This window comes from Myotis daubentonii, chromosome 3 (assembly GCF_963259705.1).
Source record: "Myotis daubentonii chromosome 3, mMyoDau2.1, whole genome shotgun sequence".
Classification (NCBI taxonomy): Eukaryota; Metazoa; Chordata; class Mammalia; order Chiroptera; family Vespertilionidae; genus Myotis; species Myotis daubentonii.
The window spans coordinates 60090787-60104881 of NC_081842.1; the positions used below are offsets into that span (position 1 = coordinate 60090787).

The 14095-nt window shown below is 39.7% G+C and overlaps 1 protein-coding gene across 6 annotated transcripts in view; it reads right to left on the reverse strand.

The window, feature by feature from the left end:
• STXBP5L (syntaxin binding protein 5L) overlaps positions 1–14095 on the reverse strand; it is a 232336-nt gene that overhangs the window by 11643 nt on the left and 206598 nt on the right. For 5 of the 6 annotated variants that reach the window (XM_059687723.1, XM_059687722.1, XM_059687719.1 and 2 more), the window contains 4 exons: positions 13016–13186; positions 11446–11685; positions 5204–5564; positions 3232–3397 (listed from right to left, as the gene is read on the reverse strand). In XM_059687723.1, coding sequence (XP_059543706.1) covers positions 3232–3397; positions 5204–5564; positions 11446–11685; positions 13016–13186 — 938 coding nt within the window. Of the gene's footprint in view, positions 1–3231; positions 3398–5184; positions 5565–11445; positions 11686–13015; positions 13187–14095 lie in introns of those variants that run through there. The other variant, XM_059687721.1, reaches the window with a different exon arrangement.

Here is a 14095-nt window from a genome sequence, read left to right on the forward strand (position 1 = left end):
TTTATATCAGTTCTTCCTTAATTATCACATGATGCTCTAAGGTAGAGCATACAGGTAGGCTAAGTAAAATACTCACAGTTTTGCAAGTGGGCAAAATACACTTAAATCGTTCAGAGCTTATACTCTTAAACTCTGTGTTATAATGAATGGCTTTTAGTTTTCTTATTTGTATAATAAGGGGATTGAACCAATAAAATTTCTAAGATATTTTTAAGTTTTTGTGACCACTTGTACTTACCCAAAGTTACACAAGCTTTTATATTTATTCTGTTTCTAGGCTCTGCTTGCTGCTATGATCAAGGACAAATGCCCAATTCTAACCCACAGAATAAGTATGTGTTTCTTTTGTATGGCTGTTAACCAAATTAAGTTTTCCTTAAAAAAGGTCAATGGGGGAGAAACCAAGATGGCGGCATAGGTAAACATCGGAGTTTGCTGCCTCGAACAACCACTTCAAAAATACAACTAAAAGACGAAACAGACATCATCCAGACCACAGGAAGGCTGGCTGAGTGGAAATTCTACAACTAGAAGGAAAGAGAAAAGCATACCGAGACTCAGAGGAGGCGCAATACGGAAGTAAAATACTAAGGTGCGGAGGTGCATGCAGAGCAGGCTGGCGGCAGAGGGCGCAGTTGTCGTTTTCAATCAGGAGGGAGTCTCAGGCTCTATGCTCCAGTTCCGGGCGAGTCTCTAGGGACCCAGACTCATATAGGAGAATCAGAACTGTCTGGCATTGGTAGGAACTTGAGGGCAGCTTTCTCTCTGAGGGGCTTGCAGCGATTACTGGGACACTGAGAAGCAGAGCCTCTGAGGGCAAGACTGAGAGCAGCCATAACTGCTAGCCCCGCCCTGTTGATCCCCTGGGACCTGCCCCGCCCAAGCCCTGCAGGGAGACTTTTGCTGGATAGCCTCAGGCAAAGGCTAGATTAGCACCTCCCTAGAGATCCAGGAGCCAGGAAACCCAGAGGTCAAACTGGGACCATCCAGTTTGCAGCCCCGTGGAACCATAAAGGACATACTCAGGGGGCAGACTCAGTGAGCACCAAAGCCCCACTGAAGCAAGTCTTGCCCCTGAGGGGTGTCTCCAGCACAGAAGTTCTCCCACTGCAGACACAGCTGATTCTCACAGCCAATTGGCCTGGAGGGCAATTCCTCCCAGTGATAACTACAACAATCAAGGATTAACTACAACAAGACTGTGCACAAAGCCCACAAGGGGGTGCACCAAGAGTGTCTACCTCAGGTAATTGGGGAGGCTGAACCACTAGGCCCTAGAGGACACTCAGCACAGAAAACCACTTTATCAACATAGGGAAGCATAAAAAATGCGGAGACAAAGAAACAGGTCACAAATGACAGAAATGGAGGAAAGCAAATGACTGGATATAGAGTTCAAAATCACACTTTTAAGGTTTTTCAAGAATGTTCTAGAAACTGCCGATAAACTTAATGAGATCTATAAGAAATCTAATGAGACCCTCGATGCTGTGATAAAGGACCAACTAGAAATTAAGCATACACTGACTGAAATAAAAAATATTATACAGACTCCCAACAGCAGACCAGAGGATCACAAGAATCAAGTCAAAGATTTGAAATACAAAGAAGCAAAAAACACCCAACCAGAAAAGCAAAAAGAAAAAAGAATCCAAGAATATGAAGATAGTGTAAGGAGCCTCTGGGACAACTTCAAGTGTACCAACATCCGAATTATGGGGGTGCCAGAAGAAGATAGAGAGCAAGATATTGAAATCTTATTTGAAGAAATAATGACAGAAAACTTCCCCTATCTGGTGAAGGAAATAGACTTACAAGTCCAGGAAGTGCAGAGAACCCCAAACAAAAGGAATCCAAAGAGGACCACACCAAGACACATCATAATTAAAATGCCAAGAGCAAAAGACAAAGAGAGAATCTTAAAAGCAGCAAGAGAAAGAAAGTCAGTTACCTACAAGGGAGTACCCATACGACTGTCAGCTGATTTCTCAACAGAAACTTTGCAGGCCAGAAGGGAGTGGCAAGAAATATTCAAAGTGATGAATACCAAGAACCTACAACCAAGATTACTTTATCCAGCAAAGCTATCATTCAGAATTGAAGGTCAGATAAAGAGCTTCACAGATAAGGAAAAGCTAAAGCGATTCATCACCACTAAACCAGTATTATATGAAATGCTGAAAGGTATCCTTTAAGAAGAGGAAGAAGAAGAAAAAGGTAAAGATACAAATTATGAACAAATACACATCTATCAACAAGAGAATCTGAAAATCAAGTGAATAATCTGATGCACAGAATGAACTGGTGATCATAATAGAATCAGGGGCATAGAAAGGGAATGGAGTGACTATTCTTGGGGGGTAAAGGGGTGTGGGGGATGCGGAAAGAGACTGGACAAAAATCGTGCACCTATGGATGAGGACAGTGGATGGGGAGTGAGGGCGGAGGGTGGGGCGGGAACTGGGAGGAGGGGAGTTATGGGGGGAAAAAAGAGGAACAAATGTAATAATATGAACAATAAAGATTTAATTAATAATAAAATGAAAAAAAAGAAGGAAAAAAAAGGTCAATGAACTCCCTGAATTGTATGCAAAGTTTTTGTGTGTACAGACATATTCTCCATCCTGGAGGAAGAGTTTATCACCTTTCAGAGCATTCTCCACAGGTAAAAAAACAAAAAACAAAACAAAACAAAATTTAAAAATTAACCATTAATATGCATAATCTTCACATTTTCCCCCCTTACTTACTTTTTCTGTTTATACCTAGAAACACACTTGGTAAGGGTCACAGTGATGAACATAATATTCAAGACATATTCTAGGAAAGGCATATTTATTGTCTGGCCCAATAATGTTTTAGCTTTTTTTTAAAAAAAACAACAACAATGCTTTTTTTAAAAAAATTATTTTTTAAAAGAGAAAAAGGGAGGGGGGAGAAAGAGGGAAACATCAACTAGTTATGCGCCACTTTCCCTCCTCCCCTCCCCCTTACACACACACACACACACACACACACACACACACACATTCACGCATGTACTCTGGGCATCAAACCTACAACCTGGGTATTGCCCTGAGGGAATTGAACCCACCACCTTTTGGTGTACGGGAAGATGCTCCAACCATCTGAGCCACACCGACCTGGGCAGTATTTTAGTTTTTTGACATCTCTCTCATTTTCTCTCTTTTTACAACCATCCCAATGATTTTTTTTTTGTGCCTGACCTACCTGTAGATTATCACACATTTCTTGGCTGTACGTTAACCGCTGAATTTCAGTAGGAGAGACTAGGTATAATGCCTGTCCTTCATTAGCGAAACAAAATGTCCGTGCTATCCTCATGTCTGTCAGTGGCAAATAATTAACATCCAACATTGGGCGAAGACTAGGCAGGCTGCATGGAAAAAAAGCAAATCCACATTATATTCAAATTGTTAGAAGCTTTTAATTTCTTAAAGGCTGTACAGAAAAACAGTAATTTTTATGCCTCTATTTTGTGGTTGTTTCTTTTTAATCTCTTGAAGTCTCAGTGGTAATAAAATGACTTTGACATAAAATCGTATACATAAAAAATCATGGGCACAATTCTTCTATCTTAATCCATCTAGTACTTAGCAAATGTCCTTGAAGATCAAATTAAGTGAAGTGGCCAGCAATTTCAAGGTACTTTTTGCAGCATTTCACAGGTTTCTACAGTATGGTTATAATCTTTGGTTATGACAGAAACACTACTGCTAGAAAGTGCCTGAACACATAATTGGTATTTTAAGGCAAAACTCCCGAGTTTGAGGAAGTTTATGAACTGATGGAGGCATGTAGTGGATCCAGTTCACTGTGCCTGGGAATGGAGTGGCTTCGCTCTCCATTTCTTTACTCCCTCAGTACACAGGAAATGGAAATTACCTATAGTTATCACTGAAGGCATTATTAATAAATATAAGCATGGCTAGGGCTGTAAGGGAATGAGAATAAGTTATACATAATGGATGAGAATTTGTACATTCAGATGAATACCACTCATCTCCTAGTGTCTTACCGAAAGGCTATATGCTTATCCTAATGTTATAGCCAATGATTTCCCTTAAATTCATTTTTTTAAACAACATCCCTTGGATATTGTCAGTAGAGCCAATTTTACAAAGTACTAAAGGAAATATCTCATTGCTTGTAAATCACACCTCAAATGCCAATTGGAGAAAAATCAACTTGTAATTATATCTCAAGCTTTGAAATCATCCTACTAATTCCCATATGCACAGTGATTTTAAATTATTCCAGATGAGAAAACCAGCACCCTGAAAAAAAGTACTAATTTCCCATCTGAAAATCGTTTATAATTACAATTTAAACCTTATCATATAAAAGGAGACCTGAAATATGTGCTGTTGGAATAAGCTTTTCATAAGGTCCTAGCAGTGTGCTGTCCAAGGTGGTAGCCACTAGCCACAAGTGCCTATTGAGCAGTTGATATGTGGCTCGTCTGGATTGAGATGTTCTGTAAGTGTAAACTATATACTGGATTTCAAAGACTTAGTATAAAAACAATTATTAAAAAGTGTATGTTATGGCATTTCAAGTAACTAAGCTCCTTTGGACATGAGTCCAAAACATACCCAGTTAAACAGACATCCATGATAGATTCAGTCAAATTAATTGGTGGTGGGGAATAGATTAATTCACTAACATGTGTACAATAGTGGATGCAAATAATACTGTATTTTCTATGTCCTAGAGAAGCTAAAAGGATCAAATTAAATTCTGTATGTAAAATTCTCATGTGGACTATGAAACACAGTAAAAATAACAGTTCACTTATTTTCCTTATAGTTTCTTTATCTTTATATTTCCAGTGCCTAGTATAGCTTCTGGGAGATGACATATACTCAATAAATATTTGCTGAATGAATGTGTGAGTGACTGGAAAATCACTCTTTCCTTAGATTCCTCAATGTCAATTAAAATATATTTTTTATTCACAATGCAAAGCATTTTTAGCAAAACAAAACACCCAACCAAGACAAAAAATAGAAAAGCGAAACTCTTCTCAAATTGTAGAACAATAAGACATTCAAAAACACAATGAAACAAGGATCTCAGGTTGCTTCTTGATAACATCTTGCAGATTACATATATACTTCTCAGAATTGCACTTTGTTGGCACTGTTGTGATTACCAGATAATTTATAAAGAAGGCAAGTACCTCATTATCATGATATGCCCATTGGCACAAAAGCATGCCAAGCAGGCACTGTTACACATGACCACCACATCTGCTTGCAGTATAAAAGATGTCTCGGTGATGTTATGAACATAAAGGCAAGTCTGAGAAGGCAGTGAGAAAACTTTGGCTTGTTTTTCTGAGCAGATTATTGTATACTGATGATCTCCTGTTTCTTGTGACAGAGAGGGGCAGTTCACGACCAGTTTCCTTCTCCAAGATTTTTCATTTTCATCTATGTTGTTTGGGTCCCTCCAAACTTCATATGGTGGTTGCATTAATCCACCAGTTCGATCCATACAGGAGAATGTTAACACAGCTCCTTTCAATGAGAGGAATGTACCTATAAAAAACAAGTTTATGTCATTGGCATGTGAAATTCTTTCTAAAACAACTGTTATTCATCTATGGGCAATGAATGTTTTATATTATAATTTATATCTGTAATATAATATTGTAATAATATACATGAATCAGTAGATTTATAAGTCCATCGGTTCCAACAACTTGGACTCATAGAATGTTAGTTCTGACAGGAGCCTAAGACATCAACTTGTCGTATGCTCTCAGTAGACTAATAAGAAAGTGGAGACCCAGAAAGATGATGAGACTTGGGCCAAGTCAAGTTAGTTGCTGAGTCTAGACTAGAACTCAGGTTTTCTGATTCCTAATCCAGTGTTCTTTCTTTATACTATACTAGGGGCCCAGTGCACAAAAATTTGTGCACTCGGGGGGTCCCTCAACCCGGCCTATGTCCTCTCGAAGTCTGAGACCCCTCAGGGGATGACCACCTGCTGGCTTAGGCCTGCTCCCCAGGGGATTGGGCCTAAGCTGGCAATCAGACAGCCCTCTGGCAGCCCAGCAGCCCTTGGGGGATGTCCACTTGCCAGCGGGGAGCAGACCTAAGCTGCAGTCAGACATCCTTAGCGCTGCTGAGGAGGCAGGAGAGGCTCCCACCACCACTGCTGTACTGGCAGCCATCAGCCTGGCTTGTGGCTGAGCAGAGCTCCCCCATGTGGGAGCACACTTACCACCAGAGGGCAGCTCCAGCATTGAGCATCTGCTCCCTGGTGGTCAGTGTGTGTCATAGTGACCAGTCATTCCCAGTCTTTCTGCTGTTAGGGTCAGTTTATCCTTTTATTATATAGGATAGAGGCCTGGTGCATGGGTGGGGGCTGGCTGGTTTGCCCTTGAAGGGTGTCCCGGATCAGGGTGGGGGTCCCGCTTGGGTGCCTGGCCAGCCTGGGTGAGGGGCTGATGGCTGTTTGCAGCTGGTCACACCCCGTTCAGGGTGGGGGTCCCCACTGGGGTGCCTGGCCAGCCTGGATGAGGGGCTGAGGGCTGTTTTCAGGCTGGCCACACCCCCTTTAGGGTGGACGTCCCCACTGGGGTGGCTGGCCAGTCTGGGTGAGGGGCTGAGGGCTGTTTTCAGGCTGGCCAGCAACTGAAGCTCCCAGCCTCTCCTTTTTTTCTTTTTTTTAATTCTGGGATTTATTTACCTTCTATAATTGAAACTTTGTTGCAGTCACTGGAGCTGAGAGCTGGCTCGTGCTCGCTCCAGCTCTGAGGCCATGGCCTGCTGAAAGCAGGTATCTGGGGTTTGTTTAGCTTCTATAATTGAAACTTTGTTGCCATCACTGGAGCTAAGAGCCGGCTCCTGCTCGCTCCAGCTCTGTGGCCATGGCCTGCTGAAAACAGGTATCTGGGGTTTGTTTAGCTTCTATAATTAAAACTTTGTTGTTTTTGGAGCTCAGAGCTGGGCCACGGCAGGCGGGGAACCTTGGCTTTCTCCATCACTGGAGCAAGCAAGCCTCCTGCTCGCTTCAGCTGCGTGGCTGCTGGCCGCCATCTTGGTTGGGTTAATTTGCATATCGTGCTGCTTAGCCAATGGGAGGTGTAGTGAAGGTATGGTCAATTACCATGTTTGTCTATTATTAGATAGGATAGTCCCCCTTAAAATCCTTTCTTTAAAAAGGAAATTTCAGAAAATGTATAATTTTTATTTATTGAAATAATTTCAACTGAAAAAATAATCATGTCATCTGATTCCACTTCTCTCATTGGCTCATTCACTAGAAAATGCTGTTTTCCTTCTTCTGAAATTGAGCACTCAGAATACATTTAATGCAATTTTACCATCTAGAGTCCATGCTAACAATTTTTATTATATGAAATAAAACAAACTGCCTTTGGCTCTTGGGCAGGCTAATCCATCTTTATACTGAAGAGAGGTTTACTCACCTGCATTCTCCAAGTTGAATATCCAGGCCAGATTACTACCTGTGGGTGGTTTTCACCTGTCCCAGAAGACAGGATACTACAAAGCTTTGAAGGTAACTTGAATATTGACCTTTTGACATTTCCAGACTCTCCCATAAGCAGTGCCCTAGCAGCCTTCCAATGCCCACCCCCCACCCCATGTTCTTTAACATCATGTAGAGAGAGTAAGAAGATTAATCAAGCTGATAGGCTTCAGGAGTGTACAGAGACATGAAAAGGGAAGGTGATATATAAAAATACATTCCATTTAGAAAGTACTTTATAATTTGAAGTACTTAAAATTTATCACATTCAAAATAACATGTTTAGAGCTTTAACATCTCAGTTGTGTTTTTAAACTCACTTTAAAACCAGAATGTGTGGCCTGTGAACGTCCTGCTAGGTAACTGAAGAGGATAGGAGAGTAGGGGCTTAGGCCTTTAGTCTGAGGGTCAGGGTATAAAAAAAATATCTCTCTCAACCTCCCATGAAGAAAAAAATAATTCCAAAAGCTATAATGAATGATTAGAATTAATCTAGAATTGATCCTTCTATAAAAGCACATCTCCTGCCGAAACCGGTTTGGCTCAGTGGATAGAGCGTTGGCCTGCGGACTGAGGGGTCCCGGGTTCGATTCTGGTCAAGGGCATGTACCTGGGTTGCGGGCACATCCCCAGTGGGAGATGTGCAGGAGGCAGCTGATCGATGTTTCTCTCTCATCGATGTTTCTGACTATCTCTCTCCCTTCCTCTCTGTAAAAAATCAATAAAATATATTTAAAAAAATAAAATAAAATAAAAAGCACATCTCCTAACTACCCACCAAGGGAAAACTTTTCTAAGTATAAATACCTTAGCATCCTTAATTTAGGGATAGCCTAAAGTAGGTTAAAAAGATAAAAAAAAATCTACATTTTTGAAGCCATTTTACTTATACCTGATACTTGCAATCTGTCAGCATCAAAACGACAATTTCTCAATAAGCTGCCCTTGCAAAACAGCTGCTTTGTTTCCTAATTTGTGGTCAAAAAGATTGTTTATATTCTGTGCATTAAGTATTTACAGGGTTTTAAATTTTACCAACAATGTATTATTAATCTTTATCACTCCATCTTTAATCTTTCCTAACTTAAAACAACAACAAAAACCTTAAGCAAGTCAAATTACAATCTATTATTTTGGAAGTACACCTCATTATGAAGTAAGCTTAAATTTAAGAGATTCTATAAGATCTTAACAATTCATCTACAGTAAATTACTGACCGCACAATTAATTAGGGATTCCTTCTTAAAGGAGGACTCAATGGCTAGAAGTATACCTGACTCCAGTTTTCTAAATAACCTGCCCTCCCTACTACAACCTGAGCTCAAAAAGTTCGCCATCACTGGTGTAGCCAAAGGTTTGTCAATTTGGTTAACTTAAAAAAAAAAAAAAAGCCACAGTTCTCAATTTCACTAAATAGTGAGCTAAGGACTAAAAGAATTGTGCATATTTCTTTAAAATTAGAAATGTAGTAAAAAATGTTTCCTTATTGTGAAATAAATTTATAATTTAAAAAGTAATCCTCTGTATCTATGAGTTTGTTTCAGCTTTGTTTGCTCATTTTATTTTTTAGATTCTACATAAGTGAAATCATACAGTTTTTGTCTTCCTCTATCTTATTTCACTCATAGATACAGAGAACTGATGATTGCCAGATAGCAGAGTTTTGGGGGATGGGTGAAAAAGTGAAGGAGGGGACTAAGATGTACAAACTGCCATTTATAAAAAAAAGTCATGGGCATAGGGAATATAGTCAATAATATCGTAATAATTATCTATGGTGTCAAATGGTCACTAGACTTATGGTGATCACTTTATAAAGTCTATAAATGTTGAATCACTAATGTACACTTGAAACTAATATAATGTTTGTCAACTATAACTTAAAAATGAATTTAAAAATTATCCAAATAGATTAACTTCTAAAATACAATGCATGTTATAGTTTGAATTGTGCACCGCCCCCATTCATATGTTGAAGCCATAAACCCCAGTACCTCATACTGTGACTTTAAGATAGACTTTAAAGAGGTGATTAAGTTAAAATGAGGCTGTTAGGGTGGGCCCTAATCCAACAGACTAAGAAGAGGAGATTGGGACAGGCAGCCCCCAAGGGTACATGCATACAGAGTGATGGCCCCCTGCACATCTAGAAGAGGCCTCAGAAGAAACCAAAATTGCCAACACCTTACTCTTGGACCTCTAGCCTTCAGAAGTATGAGAAAATAAACTGTTGTTTAAGCCATATACATGCATTTATGTGAATTTGCCACACTAGTAGAGAGAGCTATTCCACTTAAAATCTATAATAATAAAAGTGCAACATAAAAATCAACAGGCTGAACAGCGGAACGACTGTCCGGATGAACTTCCAGATGAAGCCAGGGCTGTGAGGGCTGAGGCAGTCGGAGCAGTGAAGGCCTACTCTTGCATGAAATTCATGCATCGGGCCTCTAGTCCTATATAATAAAAGCCTGATATGCTAAGTGTCCGGTTGTCCAGTCAGCCATTCAACTAATCAAAGCATAATATGCTAATGATATGCTAAGGCCACTCAACTGCTCGTTATGATGTGCACTGACTACCAGGGGGAAGACAGACAACAGGTCGATCAGTCGCTATGACGTGCACTGACCACCAGGGGGCAGACGCTCCAACTGGTAGGTTAGCTTGCTGCTGGGGTCTGGCCAATTGGGACTGAGTGAGATGGGCCAGATATGCCCTGGAGCCCTCCCAGGGTCCCTTCCTGGCTGGCCAACCGCCTGAGTCCCTCCCTGGCCCTGATCGTACACCGGTGGGATCCCTCAACCTGGCCTGCACCCTCTCGCAATCTAGGACCCCTCAGGGGATGTCAGAGAGCCAGTTTCAGCCCAATCCCGCAGGCCAGGCTGAGGGACCCCACTGGTGCACGAATTCATGCACTGGGCCTCTAGTAAGTAATAATTCAGATATACGAATTTAGCACAACCAGTTAACTAAGAAAACACAACTTTATCTAACTATACCATATATATGTGTTCTTTTAAAATAAAATCCCTTATGCTATATATTAATAAAATTCTTTTTTTAAGAAATGTTTCTCAGATAACTTTTATCATAAATAGGAAAGAGAACAAATTAAAAAATGTTAAAAGGAATAACAGGAGGAATCTCACTCATCCTTTGAATGAAAAAAAAGATAATTCAAGTAGGAAGAGAATACAACATATGTTTTGAGCAACAGGATAAAAAGGAAAGAAATTGAGTGAAACAAGATGAGAAGTTTATCAAAGACTTTAGAGCCACCTCAAGTCAGACACTTCTAGCTTAATTGTTCTGAGTTCTTCAAGAATGCTACAAAAACACTCATAGGCTCTGATCTGGTATGGAACTTTGGAGAAATGCTTCAGTTCATTAAAAATAACTTTTTAACTTTTGCATTGAGGTTTTTCTTCAGTTCAGTGCTTCTGAGGAACTTCTTTTCCAAGACAATGTTTAGGTTGGCTGTTCCAGTTTACTTATCATAGAAATGGTTGTGCTATTTTACCCTAAAGCAGCGGTTCTCAACCTGTGGGTCGCAACCCCTTTGGGGGTCGAACGACCCTTTCACAGGGATCGCCTAAATACATCCTGAATATCAGATATTTACATTACAATTCATAACAGTAGCAAAATTACAGTTATGAAGTAGCAATGAAAATAATTTTATGTTTGGGGGTCACCACAACATGAGGAACTGTATTAAAGGGTCATAGCATTAGGAAGGTTGAGAACCACTGTAAAGGAAAGGTAAGTTGCAATATGACAAATGTTGAAATAGTATATGACTTATGAAATTCTCAATAGTTCCTATTATACAGAATACATCAATACAATGAAGGTATTGTAATACCTTATATCTAAATTTTAAAAAGTGACAAAGAAGGAATAACTAAAACTCTTACCGCTTGGCAATACCATGACTGGCTCTGTGAGTCTTTGTTCCTCTGCTGAAGGGAGGCTCAGGGACATGATTAACACCATCCCCAGACTAGTTCCAACAAACAAACAAGGGGAGATGGTGGAGTCATTTTTCCGAGCGAAGGACTCCATGAAGTACAGTGCTGTAATTGCTTCTTTGGAGTCTTTGTCAATACTGGAAATGCTAGAGCTTCTAGAACGACTATAGGAATTTTCTCGGCTCTCTGTGGAAATTTAAACAACAAAGATTGAATGTTAGTGTACTTCCAGAAAAAGTAAAGTCACACTTAGTCCATGAAAACCAAAATTATGAAGGGGACATAGAATTTTATTCTTTGTTAGCTGATCTGGAAGGCAGCTTATCCAGCTCGCCAGGTTATTTTGAAGAGGAATAGACTTAAAGTGCAGAGTGTAAATCAATGTAAGCAGGGCTGGGACTAGAACTCGACCCTCCAGTTCACCAGGCTTTTCTCTCTACATCATCTCACATGTTAGTTGATATCCTCTAACCTGGAAAAAATATTTAGTCTAAATAGTCAAAGTTACAAGAATTTCTGGTACCATTTTAATTATGCTTCCTATCTCTCTCTCAAATGTTGGAAGTATTCCTAACGATTTCTTGGCAATTTCCACTTAGTGACAACATAGTGGCTACTAACCTGAAGGATCACAAATGCTCTATGGCAAATACATTTCCTTAATGCACTTTTTGGTTTTGCTATATCTGTAGTAATTACAGCTGTAAAAAATTGAACTATTTACCAAGGCCAAAGAGCAAATGTTATCTTTCTGAACTAGTTCCCAGCTGCCTGCCTGGAGTCCAAATTCAGTCCTAATTGCGTGGGGCCAAGAAAGGAGCTGTGGACAGTGCTATCCGATCGACAGTGGTAATCTTTCTCAGAGGCTTCAGCCCACTTAAAAAAACATGGGACGGTTTCGGGTTCTCCTGCTCATCCATACTTAACAGTCACACACTCCAGCAGCATAAACTCACCACCTCAGTTAAAGGGTATTAGGAAGGTTGTATTCTTAGAAACTCCAGAGTACAAGTTTCTCATATTCTTCTTTCTATTGCCTTCACTCACTGTTCCCTCTTGATAGGTAGACTGTGACTCATTTTTTATAAACAGAGACTAAGTATAAATTCTCAGACTATTCTTTTTCTAGAAAACAAAATATAGTATTCCTAATTTCCCCTTCCTATCCCTTGGCAAGTTTATAAACATAGTTGTTTTAATAGAATTTAGAGATGAGACTAAGCTTTGGAGTACAGACAACAGATTAAGGCACAGGTCACCCTTTGTACAGAGGAGGTGGGAGCCCACCAATAGGCAGAGCCATTCTGGTTTCAGAGGTGAAGGAGGGGCGGGGGGAGTGGGGAATGGATTTGGCATCATGACAACAGCCGACCAGGCTCTGTTAGTCACTGCCTAGAGTTGACTGTTTTGTTTATCTTTTACACATGACCTCCTTCCCTTGCCCTCCAGCTCCCAACACCATGCATGGTGTGTCAAATTTTAACTGTATCCACAAAAATGTGTATGTTTAACCTACCTTCTGTTGTAACTGGTAAAGAAATCTCCATGCAGGCAGCTGACTGTGCTTTTCGAAAAGGTGGTCTTCCAGGACCCCAGCGGTTTACTTTGGAAACATCAGCGCTGGAGAGGCGTTTTCCAGAACCGCAACTCTGAGAAGTTGGGCTTGTGCAGTGTCCATTTACATTATCTGTGCCAAGAGGAGAAGGAGGCATAAATATCAGAATTAAATCTTAATATAAAGGAATCCAAGTGTGTAGAATTATGAAGAGTGAGAATTCTTTTTGTTCAAATCACAGAAAGATGGCTAAGTCCTTGCTATTTTAAAATTTAGTCACAATTTCAGTAGTTAGCCAAAAATGTCATATTTATGACATATAAGATTCATTTTAAAAATTCTATTGAACTAGTTAACATAGTTCAATATTCTATATCTTCACTGTGTATTCTGCCATTTAATGACAATACAAAATAGGATACAGTACTAAATTTTCTTTTGATTAATATAGGTAAACACCTATATTTTGGAAGTGCTTCAAATGCTTGTAGATTAAGTTATAGACTGGAAGCATTTTACTGTGTACAGTTGAGGATGGTACCTAAGAATATTCACTCTACAGCTAGACTGCCTGGGCTCAAATCCAAATTCACTAGTTTTACAAATTATTGGAGTGTTTATGCTTTAGTTTCTTCTTCTGTAAATTGGGAATATTATCTGCCTCATGAGATTTTGTGATAAAACATGTCACATACAGGAACACTTCCTGGCTTATGGTAAACTCTGAACTAAAATTAGTATTGTCACTCTTGTTTCAGAGAATTAACACTGCTCATTTCTAAGATAAATAGTACTGTTTATTTAGAGTGTGAGTTTAGCTCTGTTTTGATATAATTTAAACTTGGAAATAACTACAAAAATGTCTTATTTTTCTTAATGCTAAACGATATTTAAAATATCATCTCATAGTGCTGCAATATTCAGAATGTGTTTTAAGTGTTCTTGTTTGGAAAAAAGACAATAGAGTTTAAGGGAGAATTCATGTTTAAATCCATGTTGGACACGGGGCACTGGCTCTCAGTATCCCCTCCATTACAGCCT